The sequence below is a fragment of the Macaca mulatta genome, chromosome 8 (assembly GCF_049350105.2).
Source record: "Macaca mulatta isolate MMU2019108-1 chromosome 8, T2T-MMU8v2.0, whole genome shotgun sequence".
Taxonomy (NCBI): Eukaryota; Metazoa; Chordata; class Mammalia; order Primates; family Cercopithecidae; genus Macaca; species Macaca mulatta.
The window spans coordinates 18675642-18694876 of NC_133413.1; the positions used below are offsets into that span (position 1 = coordinate 18675642).

Consider the following 19235-nt stretch of genomic DNA (forward strand, 5'->3'; position numbering starts at 1 on the left):
CCACCTAGGCACAACTCCTTCCATAGGAACTTCTCTTCCTTCTCAATATAGGATTCATGATTTTTGTTTCTCTTTTCTCTTCCACTTACTCCTGCCGTGTATTCCAGTCTTGTCCCCACTTCCCTGTTCCTTTATGTTATGTTTGACCATAGGCTGATAGTTCCTAGGTATTTACCTTTTGACATTTCTTTGACTGGTCCAGCTCTGGCACTGGTCTGACAGGGAGGTCAGTTGCTCCCTCAACTTCGCACAATCTCCTTCCAGAATTTTTCTCTTTCTTTTTACCTATGTATTTTGCATCTCTTTTTGTGGCAAAATGCCTCGTGTGTTTTCTTCTCTGAAATAGAAAATACTATTAATTTATTCCTTAGAGTAACATGGTCTGCTCTTAGCATGTATGTTACACTCTGTCTTTACCTACACTTTCTGAGTAAAAAGGAAGGGAAATCAACAGCCATTTTCTTTCCTTTTTTTGTTTTCTTTTTAAATTATGGCCCTACCTCCTAAACAGCCATTTTATTTTCTACTTTTCCTTTGTAACGTAGCTGTTAAAAATTCCTCAGAAAACCTCTGAAAGAGCTTCATATTTACTTCAGAAGCTGAAACTCAGAGGAAGTCTGTGACATCATTCTTTTTCTTAGTAGGAAAGAGAAAATATAAAAATCCTCATCAGAAGCTAATTAGTAGCCATTCAAAGAGAAACAAGCAGACTAATTACTGGGATTTATCAGAAGGCTTAAATTCTCGCCCACGCAGCCCTTGCCCAGGTGTAGTCCCTGAGCCAAGCCGCTGGAGCTGGAGCCTTCATTCCAGTGCTTTGCAGAGTGATGGGGAGATGGCGGTTTTCAGTTTGATTACAATAGCTATAGATGTGTTTCTGCCATCCGAAAATGGCCAAGGTTAGTGTTGCTTTCTTATGATAGTGCACAACTGTATTTTAGGAACTTTCAGAATGGGCCTGTTTTTCTACAGAACGTTCTATGTCCACACTGCCAAGTTCCATCCCCCTGACTTAAAGTAGAAGATTAGCTTTTGGAATTCAGTCCTTTGGAAGTTGCCTGTGTGGATGTCTGCATTTTAGAGATAAAGTAAAACTGTAATATTAAGTACATTTAACTTAATTATGGGTTACCGATACCAAAGGATAGATTTTCTTGGGGGAAAAAAACTGATATCAGAAAATAAATCTATAGCAGTTTAAATGTTCTTGGTGGATGAAGCTGTTTTCTTTGTTTTTGGAATATACCTAGTCCAGAATAGGAGATAGGTGCCCAGAAACTCTTGTTGGATATTTGATTCTTGATTGATTTCTTCGTCAGCTTCAAGAGATATTCAGGAAAAAAAATGAAAAGAGAGAAACTAAAGGAGATGAAGAAAAGCGTGCAGTGCTGGTAAGAATACTTTATAGTAGCTTTAGGTGGGTTTTCTAGGCAACAATTATTTTATTCATGTTAAGAAACAGTAATTAAAGTTTGTAACTTTGAAGCTGTCCCCTTCTTGAAAACTTTGTAAAGTTTTTATGTAGAAAAATTGCTTCAGTATTTATATGCATTGATATCAATATTTACTTCAAATATTGATATTAAACATCCGTATCCATAATCATTCATTAAATCATTGTCATCCATATCGTTATCTGTGAGATTTGAAGGGTATATCATACAATAGATTAATACAGATCATTATGCATGTAAAAATTTAAAGGTGAATTGCAAAGATTTAATTATAATGTGAGAGAATTTAGTGGTAATACAACAATGTGACTGTCGAAACAAATATAAGGAAATAATATGTTTTCTTGCATTCTTAGATGTGTATATTAGAGATTCTTCTTCTAGGATATATAATATTTTCGTCTTTTTCTGAAGTTAGAGTCAAGCAACATTACCCTCCATCTTCCTAACCAGTTTTATTTTTGTCTGAAGTATTTCAGCCTGACCATAGGCCAGGTTCACACAATAAAAATAACAAACAGGTACTAAGGCCTTACCATCAGGCACTATACTAGGTGCTTTCCATACATTTCTCATGTAATCTATCCAACAATTCTCTTATTATCCCTAATTATAGATGAGGAAACTGATAATTGGGAAGGTTAAGCATCTTGTCCAAAGTTACATAGTTATTAAATGGCAAAGCCAAAGATTTGAACCTGTGTCTGGCCAGCTCCAAAACTTCACTTTTATCCACTATGACATACTTCTTTGATACTTAGATAACCAGAAATATAGTGAATTTTGTTGGCATGTAAATGATATTTGTTTCATTTGCAAATTGATGTCCCTGTGCAGTAGTTTAATTGTCCTACATGGAATTCAGATGATTAACTTCAGAGAGCTAAAACTTTATTTTTGTTATTCTCATTTTTAAAAGAATATTAGGTTTTGCTTAACATAGATTATCTATAGCAGATGGGTGCTATATTCAATCCCAATATATTTATGAAGTATACATTTATATTTAGTTGAATAAAAGCAGATTTATCAGGATTGTGTAGCACATACTGCTTTGTAGGATATTTGACCATGCTATAATTCTCAGTAGTCATTGAACATCCCTCAGTATACTATTGATAAAGCTTATGGAAGACAGTCTTAAAAAAATCAAAGAGTTGATTGTAATGTTAGTTAAGTATTAAAAGGGGCAATAGTAGTTCTCTACTTAATTCAGGTCTCATGATTTTCAAATTGTAATTAATAAATACTACATGAATAGTCCCATAATTGCAACTGTTTAGAGTGTTAGCAAAGAACACTAGAGAATTGAATGCTTTCTTAAATTTTATTTCTTGTAAATAATATACTAAATGAGTAAACAGTTATTTTAGTTTTGATATATTTCCTCTAACTATAATTGACTGAATAGGCAAGTTGTTAATAAAATACTATTTAAGGAGGTTGAATAATGTTAATGAATCTATTGATATACTTTAATGATAAAGTAGATAGTATTTCAATGGATATAAATATAATTGTTTTATTTATTTGTTTATTTATACGACTTCCAGAGAGGACTTATGCATCCTCCAATAAAAACACAGTATTATTCTAATCATTAACATTTATTAATAAATCCATCAAGTAATAAAGGGAGATAAAAAAGGGAAAAATTATAGCAGGCAATGCACACTGAGAAAGCCTACAGTGTTAGTACAAAATTTGGCTCTGAGCATCACTGCAGCCAAGGTATAAGAAATTTAATATTGATTTAATGCAAATATTTTATGATAGTGATAGAGTAAAACCTCGTTAACTTAATTAGGGAAAATCCATCTGAATTATAAAATCTAAATTATATCAGCATACCCTAAATTGTATTATTTTATGTTTATATGGGTTTATGAACCATTCCCTTTCAAATATGTGGGGAAGGAGATTTAAAGAACAGATTAAAATAACTTTTAAGTAATATAATATATAATTTGTTTATTTATAAATGAATGCTTACTAAAGTCTTTGATAGCCACAGGTATGTCAGAAGTATTCATTTTATATAACTTAAATAGCGCTTCTAAAATCTTACTTTCGTAATTTAGCTATCAGAACTCTTCCTTAAAGCAATTCAGAAATAATCTTTAATCTTTGGAACTTTAATCTTTGAAACTAACAGCACTTTACAATACAGCTCTCCAAATAGTCATTACTGTGTTTAGCGATAATGATAATTAGTGTTAACATTGTTAGTTAGTCACATTTTAAATAATGCAAATCTGAACCAGAGAGGTTTTATTTTATATTACTTTAGTTATCAAAGATTTTAGTTATAAAATTTTTTTTAGTTATACTACTTTACTTAGAAAAGAATATGTAAAGTGTAAGGTGATGTTATCAAGGTGATAGAAATGACAATATGATTCCACATATTCTTAGAATATTTTGGCTGAGTTTTGAGGTAGTTAAAATTTAGCTTATTGTGAAAATATATAAATTACCTAAGAGAGACAGTATAGCACAGGCTCAGGAACCAGATTTTTGGGGTTTGAATATTAGCCCTGCCACTCATTACCTGGGTGACCTTGGACAATGCCCTTAACCTCTCTGTTCCTCTGTTTTTTTCATTTGTACAGTGGGGGCATTAGGAGTGATGACCACATGTGATTGGTATGGAGGTTAAAGCACATAGCCACTTAACCATGTGAAATGTAATAAACACTCACAAAGGTTAGCTAGTAGTAACACTTAAAGTTATTCTTTAATTAGTAGAACCATGCAGCTACTTTAAACTGATTCTTAACATACCTAAATAAAAATTAAATCAAAACTAAAGTTAAAAATTTTCATATGCCAAAATAAAACTGTGATTCAGAAGGGAAAAGGGAAATGAACATAACATTTCTTGGGACCCTTATGTGCTAAGCTCCATGCTGTGCTCATTGTAAATGTTACTCCCATTTAGTCCTCATGACAGTTCTACCAGGTAAGTAGTATACCTGCTTGGAGATGAGAAAACAGTCTTAGAGAGATTCATGTGCCTAATGTCACAGCACTGATCATAGCAGAGCAGGATTCCAGCACAGGTCTCTCTTACCATTTCCACTGCCATACTGCTGCATCTGGATTTCCCCCTATGCCATGTAGCATTGCGGAAACATGTCCAAATCAAACTGCATACTTCAGGGCAACGTGTTTTACTCAAAGCAGTAGTTCTATTCGAAGGTTATAATGAAATGGTTGAAATGAGCACAAATTCATTTAATGTTTAATTATCTGAGATTTTTAAAACTTTGCTACTCATCTTTAACATTTATCCCACTTGTATTGTTCGTGTGTATATAAAATGTAGCATAATGATTTGCCCTTCCTAATTGATTATTTTGTCGTCTTTTTCCTTTTTTCTTTTGCTGTACTTGGGTTCATTCTGAAATATGACACTTCATTTGGCCCTTTGTGCTGTATGTCAGCGTCTTCAACTTTATGGATACCATTCTCCTACTAATAGTGTATGTACAATACTTTAAATGTTCTTTATGTATATAGCCCTCACCTGTTATACTTGATAATGTTATTTCTTTATATAAAGCTATAGCTGCTGTTTATTCGTAGAATGTTTTAGAATTTATTGAATACAATACGTGCAGTGAAGCCTTAATGTTACATTTCATTCCTGGATTTATGCAAAGACTAAAATATGCAGAATAATTATGTATCTTTAACTTTAGATTGAAATAAGGAAAAGGTAAGTGTACAACAACTAAAACATAATAATTGAAATTTTATATTTTTTAGCAGTATTTGAAGAGTTATGTAGAGAGAGCAGATTCTCAGGCTATGTTCCTGCAGAACACAGGTATTTTATGAACCAGATCTATCCATCTTATGTACAGTCTTTGTTCAGTTCTAATAAAGAAGTGTCTTAATGGATAGACTTTTTTTCATTTTCACTTTTGCTCACAATTTTTTTTCAAAGCCTTTGTTTCCTGCCGTTTCCTCTGCTCTGCACAATAATCTGGTGTAAGCTGCTACTTGATATGCTTATATCAGTTTATCATATTATTTCTAAAGAGGATAATGACTTTCAGACTTGTCTTGAAAAAATTGTGAATTTCTGTAGATGAACTTCTAGTTGTACTCTTCTTCTTATGCTGAGCTTTCTTCTTTCTTTTCTCCTGAGAAAGTCAGCACTTTTGGTTAGCCCAGCTACTAAAGAAGAACAGGCCATGGCCCTTTTTGAATGTAAACATGTACAGTTCACTTGATTTCTCCAAGGATCCTTAAGCCTCCTACAAGGATCCCTCAATTTATACAGATTCCATCATAGGAGCCCTTGAATTCAGGGTCACTGATTTGATTTAATATTATCCAGCTAAAAGTATTCTAGTTGTAGTGTACAATTCTAAAAGTAGGTGTGTTGCCTCCTATATTGGATAGGTAATCAAAATTCCCAACTATAAAAACTAACTTTTGTTTTAGATTTAAACAGCTACTGGAGGCTGATCACCATAAACTAAACCCAAGATGTTTTTCCTCGTTATACAAAATGGACCTGCAGTGGGTTGAGAAACAAGCCAAGTCCATAGGATCCATATAAATAATTTTGATTACTCGTAAGATACTTTAAATTTTTTTCTTTTTTTTTTTTTTGAGATGGAGTCTCGCTGTGTCTCCCAGGCTGGAGTGCAGTGGCGTGATCTCGGCTCACTGCAAGCTCCGCCTCCCGGGTTCACGCCATTCTCCCTCCTCAGCCTCCCAAGTAGCTGAGACTACAGGCGCCCGCCACCACGCCCGGCTAGTTTTTTGTATTTTTAGTAGAGACGGGGTTTCACCATGTTAGCCAGGATAGTCTCGATCTCCTGACCTCGTGATCCACCCGCCTCGGCCTCCCAAAGTGCTGGGATTGCAGGCTTGAGCCACCGCGCCCGGCCCTTTAAATTTTTTTCTACAGAAATCACTACTCTTTTCCATTAAGTAAAGCCTGTCATTTCCTTTAAATTTTTAAAGGATTACTCTTAATGATTTCAAAAATTTCTAGAATGTGTAAGATGAAAGTCTCACAGATTATAATGCCATATGCCATACAATACCTAAGACTTTATGATTTTTTTTTTTAGACAGAGTTTCGCTCTGTCTCCCAGCTGGAGTGCAGTGGCACAATCTCAGCTCACTGCAACCTCCGACTCCCTGTTTCAAGTGATTCTCCTGCCTCAGCCTCCCAAGAAGCTGAGATTTACAGGCACACACCACCACGCCTAGCTAATTTTTGTATTTTTAGTAGAGGCTGGGTTTCACCATTTTGGCCAGGATGGTCTCGATCTCCTGACCTTGTGATCCACCCACTTTGGCCTCCCAAAATGCTGGGATTACAGGCGTGAGCTACCATGCCTGACCTATGATTTATTTTTCTAATGTAATATGTCATCATTGTATGAACCATTTTTCTAACTTTGACAATTTTTATTTTTCCCTTAATCTCATAAGAAATTTTCATATAGGGTGATTATACATTAAAAAAAAAATACATCTTAGAATAATGTTGCTAAAAGAAAATGGATGCTAATATTGCTCTAGTTTAAACTACATATGCAAATTGCAGTCATTAATGAGAATAATATTGAGAAGCAGACTTAAATCACAAATTTTATTTATATTATACCTGTTCAATAAAAAAATTATGATTTTTACATTTTATTGTGGTAATATATTTTTTCTTTATTTCATTTTATAGAAGACAGCTTTTATGTAAAATGCACACGATAAAGTGATGTAACAATGTCATTTTTACATACAGTCTTAAATGTTACAGGATTTTTCGACTCCCTTATGAGTTTACTTGGTTAGATAAACTATATTTCCTATACTAGAAAAATATTTGCTCAATAAGGAGTTATTTTCATAAACTACAAGCAAACAAGGGAAATTCATTTACAGTTAAAAAAATTCCAGCAGCCTGAAAATGTATATGAAATATCATTGATACAAGTATTATACAAATCGATTAGTATGGTGTTATGAATTAACTAGCAATTATCTGCTAGTTTCCAGAGTTGTAAATTAACTCAAGTATCTAATTTGAGTATAGATCACAGAGCTGGATTTAAACTAAGAAATTTATAAGAGCCAGTTTCTACCTTTAGGAAGAAGTTTCCTCAGGGAAAGCAGTGACCTGCTTGGCTTTTTACTATGGAGATAGAGATTCTGTGGTCCCTGTAGTGGACTGTTCTAAAATTTAATCACTCTTACAGTAGATTATGCCTATTTTCCATCACAGTATTTCCTGCTACAGTATAAAACTAAGCATACACTTTTGTATTCTTGAAGACAGCTGTTACCTTATAACCTTTTCTGTTCCAAATAACCCTGATTCTTTTCATATTTCTCATGTGGTCAACTCTTAATTTCATCATTGCACAGTGATGAAAAGAAGTACAAAAATTCAAAAGGATAAATAATGCCAAAAGTCAAGTACATTTGACTTTGGCATGCATTACAGGATTTTTTAAAAATAATATTCTTAATTCTCCTAGTTTCATTGCCGACAGAAAATATACCAGTTTTTATACTGATTCTTTGATGTATTTTGAGACTTTTTTATGGACTAAAACAATATCAATATTCTTAAATGAGCTGTATTTGAAAACAATGTGTATTCTCCAATTTGGGATACAGGATTGTAATATATACAAATATATATTACCAAGCATGTTAGTTATGTGTTTTAAATCTTCTATGTCATTACTAATGTTTTTGTCTGCTTGATTTGTCAATTAGTATGTTAAATTATACGTTACAATAGATTTGTTAACTTCTACTTACAATTTTCTTAATTTTTGTTTTATATATTTTGAATTGTTACCTGTATAAGATTATAGATTATTTATATCGTCTTAGTGAATTGAGTCCTCTATTATATCCTATCCCTAGATCTCTAGAAACGTTTTTTGCCCTAAAATCTCTTTTAGTTATCAGAATAAATATACTACCTACCTCTATTTTAGTGTTTTATACCACTTTCTTTTTTTTCTGTAGTGATGATGAAACTTTCCCTGATTTTTAAAATATATTTTAGTTCAGGAATTTTCTATAATTAAAATGTAAATATACAATAAAATAAATAATGATAGAATTATAACCACCATATAGATGAAGAAGTAAAATACTGCCATATACCACGAATCCCCTTCATGTGTATCCCCACTCATAATCCCTCAATGTCTTTCAAAAGATAAACACAATCATGACTTTTATGTAAATCACTCACTTGCTTTGTTCTATGGTTTTAACACCTACTTATGCATCCTAAACAGTATAGTTTAGTTTTACCCCTTTTTGTAGTTTATGTAACTGGCATCATGTTATATGAATGTTTCTGTCTCTTGTTTCTTGGGCTCAACAAATCATGATTGCCAGTTTCATCTGTGTTGTATGTAGTCCTAGTTAATTCACTTTTTTTACTGTAAACAGTGGCTTTCAAGCATTGTGGTCTGTGATCCTATTACATGTCGAAAGTTGTTGAGGATCCAAAAGAGATTTTGTTTACATAGGTTATATATTGTATATTTACCGAATTAGAAGTTATAACTGAGATTTTTAAAAATATTAGTCTATTTTAAAACAATAATTTAAAAACTCATTATATGTTAACATAAACTTTTTAATTTAGAAAAATAACTTCAAAAATGTAGTGAGGAGAGTGGTATTGTTTTACATTTTTTGGCAATCTCTTTAATGTCTGGCTTACCAGAAGACAGCTGGTTTCTCATAGCTGTTTTGCATTCAATCTGTTGCAGTATGTTATTTTGGCAATAAATACTGTCAGTTGTTTACTTTGAAGTGACAGGCTCTTGCTTGGTTCATTTTCAAAAAAATGTCTGCCACATACTGAAATCTGAATAACCATGGTTTGTCTATTAGTTGTTCTTTCAAGTAAAAGTGGTGGCTCATGAAAAAAGTGGCTAGTTCAGCTTGCAACACAAATCATCACACAGGTGTTCTTTCTGAAGACAACCACCATGGTACTTGAGTATGCAGCAGTAGTGCTGTATGCAAACTCACACCAAATATTTAAAAAAAAATTCATTCTTCTCTGCCTCTTAATTTCTCCTTAACAGTTTGCCGTATTTTTATCTTTTCATGCTGCATTCTTCATATTTATCTTCCGGTTCATGAATTCTACTAGAGATATATGTAATCTGATGTTAAATTTCAGTGGTTAAATTTCTGAGAGTTTTACTTGGCTATTTTTCTAAGAGTACAACAATTTTCGATTGTCTGTTTTTTCCTGAATAATCCTTTCAGATCTAGCTTCGTATTTTTCAAAGTTATCAAAGTTATTTTGCATTTCATATCTAACCATTTCGGTGTTGGAAGTCTGCACATCTGGTTCTGTTGTTTCTGCTGGCTCTCACTTAGGGTGGCTTATGTTCTTTTGTCTTCAGCAGTTTTGCGTTGTGAGCATACAATTGTTGTCTCTGTTCAGATTCTTTGAGGACTAGATTAAGGATATGTTCTTCCTGGGAGGATTGTGTTCCGTTTTCTTTTTCTTTTTTTCCTATGATATACCTGGGGTGCAGTCCCATGTCACTTTAAATAACAAGTCTCAGATTACAGTTTTTAGGGCCATGGTTGTCATGGTGACATGAAGTATAAAGATACAGTTTTAATTTGTGTGTGTGTGTTTGTGTTTAAATATCACTAATAGCAAAGACAGTGTACTTTACTGTCTGTTCCTATGGACTGTTACTTTATTTTCCCCTAGTTTGTTTAATCTCTGAATAGAACCTTCTTAGACCCTTTATTCAGACAGGGTATTTGGCTGTCTGAACACGGGAACTTTAGGGAGCCATTATTCTGCTTACCACAGTGATATATTAACCATCTCTAAATCAATCTTCTTTCCTCCTAACTTCCTTTTTCCCTCCTTTCCTCCTTCCCTCTTTATTTCCTTCTTTCCTTCCTCTTTTCCTTTTTTGTCTCTTCCTTTCTTGCTACCTTCCTCCCTTTCAGTCATATGTGGCATGGAATGCCTTGAAAGGGATCCTGCTTTGGCTCAGCCAAAAAGGCATTGGGCACTTTTGACCAAAACTACAAAGTTTAAGAAAGTTCTATCAATAACAGACTCTGAACTTAAGCAAAAAATGTGTCAGACTTACAGGACACACTACATCCAGGACATCATTTTGCCTATGCCTTTCATTTGTGAAGTTCTGGGCTTCCTATCTGTATATTCTTTTACCTCTTTTAATGAAGGTCTACACACTTAACATGACATCTGGTCAAGGGGCCAGTAGCTCAGATAGCAAACAAAGATAACAGAGAAAACTTCAGGAAGTCTTGGCATATTGGCCTATTTACATATCAAAGCATCATAGTGGTCTGTTTCACAGCCATCACAGTGCCCAGTTACACCTGGGCATTTTTCTGTATCAGCGTTTCCTTACTTAGCCTGTATGCATAGATATGTTCTGGTTTTATATTTGCTTTGCATTTCTTGCTATTAAAATCTAGTCTGACTTTCATTGCTACTTTAAGCTTATGTAAAATATCCTTATTGTATTATATTTTCCTGGTGATAAAAATTCCTACTAGTTTGCGTATTCTGAGAATTTACTCTGAACTTCGTCGTTCAAATTGTTTAAAAAATTTAAAACTGTCTCCAGAACAGATACATACATAGGAATCAGTGAGAGTGCCAGGCATATCACTCATTTATTAGCTGTTTTTTCCTGCAGCAATAGTTGCTGTAAGGATATTGTTTCTGCCCTCCGAAACTTTGTAATTATTTAAAAGATGATGTAAGATAAAACAAAAACAAATATATCCAGTTACAGCAATTCAGTAGTATATTCTAGCATAATTTAATCCCTGAGGCCAAATGATGAACCAGAAAAGCTTTCTGCGGCAGGACACTTGTAAAACTGTTATGTTCTAAATAAGACTTTTTAAATTCGAAAAGTTGTATATTATCCTGATAGATAAATACACATTTTCAAAATATTTTCAAATATGGGAAAGCAAGACGAAAATTAAAAATATCCTAACCCCAACATTTGGAGATAATTAATATATTTACTTTTTTTTCTTGCCCACAAAATATATGATTGGTTAAACTAATTTTAGCTTTTAATATGTTATAAATATATTTGTGTGTGTGTGTGTGATGGTGGACAGTGTTTGGAAGTAAGGATGAGGCATGGCTTCACAAAGTGAATCGTTCCTGCTACTCTTCTAATAATAGTGCACAGTAAGCCGTATTTTCTAGTTTTGTGGGTTTAACAACCCCTTTCTTTATCACATTTTAACCTTCTGAATTGAAGTTTTAAAATGCATCCACATTCAAAATGTGTAAATAATATTTTCAGATCAAGCATTTGATCTAGCTGGTATTTACTGAGGTTATTCCATATCTATGTAAAAGAAAATGAACTGTATTAGTTCTATATTTAGCTAGTTTTACCTGTTTAATTTATAACTGCTTAGTTAAAGCTTGTATCAATATAAAGGGAGTGATGCAGATTCTCTGTCAATTTGCTACATTTATAGTTACAGTAATATTTATGTCTGTGTTATGTAAATGGTTCCTGCTAAATAATACTTTATTAACATTTTATAAAGATTTTATTAAAATATAGGCAGTGGGCAGTGTTTCTAGTTACTAATAGTGAATTAAAACTTAGAGGACCTTTGAAATAATTCCTAGATGCATATAATTTTTTTAGTAGCACTGGACTTTTAAAGATTAAGGCAAAATGAAAGAAAGAAAAGTTCTGTTTTCATCCAGTCACTCATGAGTACACCATGCAGCATTTCATCTCACATTAACCAAAAGATCACCTGAGAAACTGTGAAATCTTCCCTGATAAATCCTGACAGAAACTGGGTTTAATTATTTTTGTTTATGGGGATCCAAGTTAGGCTTGCAGTTTGACATCTTCCTAGAGTGATTTGACTGCACTTCTGAATCTACACTTCCTGGTATCTCCTTCAGACCACCCTGTTCTCAGATAGAATTTAGTATCCTGTCCTTGTAAAAAAGAATAAGAAGTACCTTAACCATTCACAATAGAAACACCTGCCAAATCTCAAGTAGTTTTGAGTGCTTTGACTTAAAACAAGCCTATTTTATATTTGACAAGCTTGGGATGAATTTAAACTTTGTTTCTGTAAAGTATAGATAAGGTTATTTTGAATCTTTGATATACCAGCAAGATGTATGATAGCCAACAATAATTTATCTTTTAATAGGTTGCTACAAAATTGCCAAAATTTTTCCCAAACAAATTTAGTTCACACAAAGTGTGAATAGAATTTTTTTCACCCTTTCTTAGAAGTTATACACGTTTCAGTAGAAGGGCAGAAGGAGAGATCGGAGAATTTGATTCTTTTCGACAAAGCTACATTGTACTTAGAAATAGTGGTTATATACCATTACACCTTTGAAAGTATGTGAGTTACCAGCAGTGTAATACAATACTGTTGTGCACAGCAGAAAACAAAACAAACAAGAAAAAAAGGTAAGCTAATGTGTTTCCTTTGCAAGGTTGGTTAGATTTAAAGTGTATAAATTATCATTCTTTGTGACTATTCTTTAGATTTCAGTTGTGCTTCTTAAAACTTCTACAGGTTCTTAAAACAGATGCTGAGGAACTTGTCTCCAGAAGCTATTGGGATACACTGAGACGTAACACAAGCCAAGCACTGTTTTCAGACCTCGCAGAGGTATAATTAAGCCTCAACAAGGTCCTTGTACTATTTGCCATCTTGTTAATCTAGTCCTCATTTCATTTTAGAGTCACAGTGATGAAACCCAACATGTATGTTACATTTTCCATTTTTTTAGTACAGCAAAAATTACTGTATATAAACTGTGTATTTGAATACGTCAGCTTTGACAGTTCAACTTAATTAAAAGGAAATGACTTTTTTTTTTACGTAAGGATCTCTATGTAGAAATTAGAATATATGTATTCTAAAGTTTCACTGAATCTTTTAAGCTTACAATTTACCATGTTACATGAAGTGCTGAAATGTTTCCCCCAATAAAAGATACCTGACTCTTTAGAATTATGTTAGATTTAAACAAATTTCCCAGTATTGATAGTGAGTGGCTTACCAAGGGCCCGGGGTATGGGAGTTTGAGAAGGTATGGTAGTAGGAACAGCCAGTCAAGGAAGGGAGGAATATTTTACCTTGACATTAAGATTGCCAGTGCATAGTGAAAATAAAAAGCAGACCGACCTTATTTCAGTTTTATTACCGTTTTTGAATTTCATACAGATCTGTATCTTACTGCTGCATTGGAGTAGACTGCTTCCATTATCCCATTCTTACGACACTGTCAATAGGGATTTCTAGTTTTTCAAGATGGGCCGTATCTTAGAAACACTGTTTTGTGTTTCTTATTAAGAATTTTTCCTAAGAACTTTATTAGAGGCAGCTAGCAGTCTTACCAGAAAAGACTTTTCATAAATACTGAGATTTATTTTTCATTATCTCTTTCTCTTTAAAGTGGGCTTCTCATTTCTTTTTCTAGACTTTAACTTTTAAAAGTTATACCTAAAAATATCTGGAGAAGTAAACTGGAATCAGTTGTGACTTCTGTTATCCATGTATTACAGTGTTACTCTATTGACATATCTAGACTAGGGCAAACACTTCAAAATGTTAATTTTGTCACCCTTGCTCAATTTTAAAGTCCCAAAGCAAATAAAGTATTTTGTCCTATGTTTAATATGTCTGTGATATATAACTGTGATGTAATTATGACCAACAATTACCTTTTAAAATTACCTTTTAAAAGTGAACCATGTTTAGGTATGACATGGCAGATGTTCCATTTACAGATATTTTAGAAGCACTTTATTTTGTAATCATTTATATAGGTACATTGTAGTAGTCAGCGCTTAAAAATAAGAGCAACTGGGAACATTACCTCTTAGAGTCCCTACAAGTCAACTGTGTCCTAGCTTCCATGCTTCAAATCAACGGTCATATCATTGTCTCTCCCCATACTAGAGTATCCACCTTCCAGCCTCCAACCATCTTAATCCCATTTAACTCTGGTAGACATTCTCAGTTAGACAAAATCTGCTAATTAGAGATTGAATTTAACTTAAATCTTGGTAAGTTTAATATCAGAAAACCAGTCAGGTCCTGTGTACTCAGAGAATTATATGATTTGTTTAAGATCTTTGGAAAGTGTATATGGTTCTATTGTAGATAGGCCGGAGCTGGTGGGCTTTTACAGAGCTAATTAATTCTGCACACCTCTTCCCAACTCAACACTGTGTGACACCCCCTTTGGTACTTGAAAGTGGCTGTAATAGGAATATGAATATCACAGAAACTGGCCAACATTACAAATCGGCCTTTTTTTTTTTTTTAATTCTGGACAGTTCAGTTTGACAGCACACTATTGGCTGTAATTAATCCATATACTGATTCTAAGCTGCTAAATTAATGAATGAATTGAATCAAATTCCCTGAAAGTAAATCTGATAGAGAGAAGAAAGAAAGGAAAAAGAGGAAAAGAAAACAAAACTTAAATATCGTGTTCCAAATAAAATAATTACTTGGGGAGTATCTGTTACTACCCTCCCACATTAGAATAATAATTGAGAATTAACTACAGTTCAGTTACAACTAATTATATAAATCCTTATAGGTTACTGTGAATACCAGTGGAATACAGAACTGTTTACAGTATTAGTATTTCAGGATTCAAATTGGTTCAGAAAGAAGGCTTGGAAATCTATTTGTTATTTGTATTTATTTGTTATATATTTAATATGTAATTACTGAGATAAAATCTCTAAATAGTACAGGGAAATTGGATATTAGCCCCTCATATTCTAGTCTGGAGCTGTTTCTAACCATAGATTTTTAAAATTACAGTAAAACTCTGTGTCTCCAATTACTGTGAAACCATGTAATGAAAATTTGAGTATCATAGCTAAGACCACTTTCTAACCAAGATCATATATAATAAATTCTTAGTGCAGTATGATGAGTATATTATGCAACTGTTGAATACAGTCTGTCAGTGTCAAAATTGTAAATACTGTTTTGAGTTCTACAGATGAAATGTAAAATTTTGCTTTCAATTTGCGTTCAATTACATATTCTTGGTAAATTTCAATAGGTTATTCAAAAACTTTATTAACAAAATGAAAAGTTTGAAGATTTCCTCCAGTCTTTGGATATTTCATAGGGTTGTTATCACATTATAATCAATAAAAACATGTTAAAAGAATATTTTTAAGCCCTTTAATAGTTTGATATATTTCATGCAAGTTTTGTTTATTTTATTTTTGATGAAATCATTTTAAATAGTTTTTAATCAAAGCAAAGTAAGATAATGTCCTTTGTATAAATGGTCCACGGGGTTCTTTTGTGGCTTTTTCTCCCTTTGTTATGAAAACACCTGAATTCAGTTTATTTTAACAATAAGCACAAGAATCACAGGATTAAAGTCTCTATTTTCATCTCAATCCTTGGGTGATGTAAGTTATGTAACACTGTTAGGATACCAAGGACACTGGTATAGTTTTCAGTGACTGAGCAGTACTCTGTTTCTCTGAGTGGGGGAAAAGTTTTCCCCATTTTCATTTTCATCTCTCTGTTGTCACTGTTACTTATGCCTCACTGGATCTGGATTATCTGGATAAGTGCAACATACATCTCATAAGATTTTGATGCTGAAAGACTGTTAAGTGAAGATCTCTGCTCAGTGGGCATGACAAAAACTGGCTGAATGAGGTCATTATTTAAAACCTGTATAAGACAAAGCCATCTTATTTTAGTATACTGTGTCTTGAAAAGGACATCTCACACTGTAAGAAAACATTCCTTAATTATGTTATCTGAATTCACTAACTTTTGGTGTTCCTATAACCACTCATTTTAAGGCTTTTTTTCCAGATGTATATAATATGTAATTTCAACAGCAAAAAAGAAGTAAGAGTGTACGATGTAAAAATCTTTTTTTATTACGATTCAACATTCTTCTTTTCTTTTCTTTCCTTTTTTTTTTTTTTTTTTTTTTTTTTGAGACAGAGTCTGGCTGTGTTGCCCAGGCTGGGGTGCAGTGGCGCTATCTCGGCTCACTGCAAGCTCAGGCTCACTGCAAGCTCTGCCTCCAGGGTTTGTGCCATTCTCCTGCCTCAGCCTCCCGAGTAGCTGGGACTACAGGCGCCCGGCTGATTTTTTGTATTTTTAGTAGAGACAGGGTTTCACTGTGTTAGCCAGGATGGTCTCGATCTCTGGACCTCATGATCCACCCGCCTTGGCCTCCCAAAGTGCTGGGATTACAGGCGTGAGCCACCGCGCCCGGCCTCAACGTTCTTATCTTTTCTGTCTTGTCTAGTCCCTTTTCAGTGTCCTGAAATATATTTGATAAAAATACATAATAACAGCTAACACTTAGTAAGCATTTACAGTACACTAGTCACAGGGCTAAATGATTTAAATGTGTTACCTCATCCTTACCGCAAGCCTTTGGGATAGATACTATTATTATTCCTTAAGATAGTGATATCCTCAACAGATTAACTTCTGTAAGGTCACTTAAATAATGAGAAGTGTCTGGATTCAAAGCCAGCAATCTGACTCTTAAACCATCTTATTTGCTCACCACAATACTGGCTATTTGTGAAGTAAGCAACTTTTTCAAAACCACCATTTCCCCCTTCTAATCTACTCTGTCTCCTTTCCTCTCACCCCATTCTTCTAGCTTCCGGACAGAGGCAAGAGCCTCTACTCTTATGCTGCACTCGGGGGTGGAATAACCTCTGAAATAGTTCCTCCTCCTACTAATTTAAACTGATAATAAATAAGATAGTAAACTTATTAAGCTAGACTCTATTAAATCACAAAAAGAGTGCCTATAATTAATATCAGATTTCTTTTTTCCCAAAAGTTATTTGCGTCTTATGACTACTAATAAGAACATTTGATTGCTTATATTTTAACTTTATCCGCAAAATTGTTGTTATGGTTAGGATTGTTCCCATTTTATAGATAAGAAAGCTGAAGGTAAAAAAAAGTCAGTGACCCAGGTCTTCTGATTTTAAATGTTGTTCTATTAGAGCAGGCTGCCTCTTCAACTTAAAGTTCTGGGGAAAGTAATGCCTTTTAGAGCTACTCCAATTATACTAGTCTCCTCTCACTTATGGATCCCCAAAAGACTGGCACCACTAATATTCCTCAACTTTCATAAGAAGCTTGTTCAAGAAGATGCATTTAAAACATAGTATGTGACACTTGGCTACCTGGCTGTATTTTTTTTCTCCTGGCAGACAGATCAAACCACTATCAAATCCTCAAAGAAGTTGGTTTTATTGTAGACAACTTCTCAGGTATCCCAGCTATGGAGGATACTTGGGATTTCTCAGCAGAGTAAACTGAGTAGTAGTAGTAGAGATCTACCAAACCAATGATAAGGAGGTTATATGCTGGAATGATTAGGAAAATCTAAACTAAATTACTTAAATGTAAGTAGAATATTTAAACGATTACTAAAGAATGTCAACAGTTTTAGATAATTTAAAGTATAGATACCCTACATGCTGGAGTTTTTAAGACAAATGTGAATAATTAGTCACTTTAGAAACAGATTTTAATGCATTAAAAGGGGACATGTGCAGGGGAAATCAGATGTGGTCTCTGTTACTCCATGTTAATCATTAAAAGAGAAGCAGATTTGGTCCATGGAGAAAGGAAATAAAGATTTAACAAATGTTATGAAGGATAAAATTGCCATCTTTATGAAAGATTAGGAAGAGGGGCTGTGAGGAATCCAAGGAATATGAAAGTTTAGTGTATGGATGAATGAGACTTTTGGTCAGCAGCCACAGAAGACTGATCCTTTGTAGAGAAGTATTTGTTTTCTGTCTTATGTTTTCTGTGGAGTACTATCAGGGTTCTGGACAAAAAGTAATAAAACTATGTGCCTATCTACAGCTATTTTTCTTGAATAAAAAATAGGATTATTTAAACTCTTTTTTTCACATTTCCTAGGATGATGTATAGGAAAGTTACAATCCTTTGAATTTTATGCTTTTTGTACCTAAGTTTATGAAATGAGTTAATGGCCAACTGGAGAAGGAAGGAAGGAAGGGAAGGAGAGAAAAGGAAGATCTATAAAGCTACATTAAAGGAAGGTGGATGATTTTCATAGGCCATTATACTTTATAAGGACTATAACCAAGCAGTTTTAAGAAAATACTTGGAACTCAGTTTATTAAGTTGAGTGGAAAAGGAAAAGTCTCTGGAATTAATTTTTTATCCATTTGACAAGTTATGTAAGACTTTGAAAAAATTGTAGATCATATAAATTTTTAAGATCATATTATTACTTTAGTTTTTCTGTTTCCAAATACAGTATCCATTAAAGTATCGTAATTACAGAATATAATGGTTAAAGGAAGCTGTTTTGTGAAGCTTGGGACCATTCTTGTGTCAGCCCCATTTATTCAATATCTCTTTGGAACATCATTTAAAAAAAATAATTTTTCAGATTGATTAGGAAAATCCAAACTGAATTACTTGAATAAAAATAGAATATTTAGATGATTATTAAAGGATTTCAATTATTTTAGATAATTTAAAAGATAGACTGCTATATGCATAATTTGAGGTTGAACATTTCTTATACCTTCAAAATTTTTTGAGTACAAAGATCAGTTTCATTCAAAGTTCGATTACTAAAATGTGAGCTTTATTTTAACTATAATTGCATGTATTAATGTGCCTGTGTTTTTCATTCCAATATTAATATATTTACATTCTTGATGTTTGTATGTC

At 33.3% G+C, this 19235-nt stretch overlaps 1 protein-coding gene across 2 annotated transcripts in view; it reads left to right on the forward strand.

The window, feature by feature from the left end:
- Positions 1-19235, forward strand: part of MICU3 (mitochondrial calcium uptake family member 3) — a 93292-nt gene that overhangs the window by 56493 nt on the left and 17564 nt on the right. The window contains exons 7-9 of one of the 2 annotated variants that reach the window (XM_028852366.2): positions 1320-1391; positions 4901-4939; positions 13056-13151. In XM_028852366.2, coding sequence (XP_028708199.2) covers positions 1320-1391; positions 4901-4939; positions 13056-13151 — 207 coding nt within the window. The remainder of the gene's footprint in view (positions 1-1319; positions 1392-4900; positions 4940-13055; positions 13152-19235) is intronic. The other variant, XM_028852369.2, reaches the window with a different exon arrangement.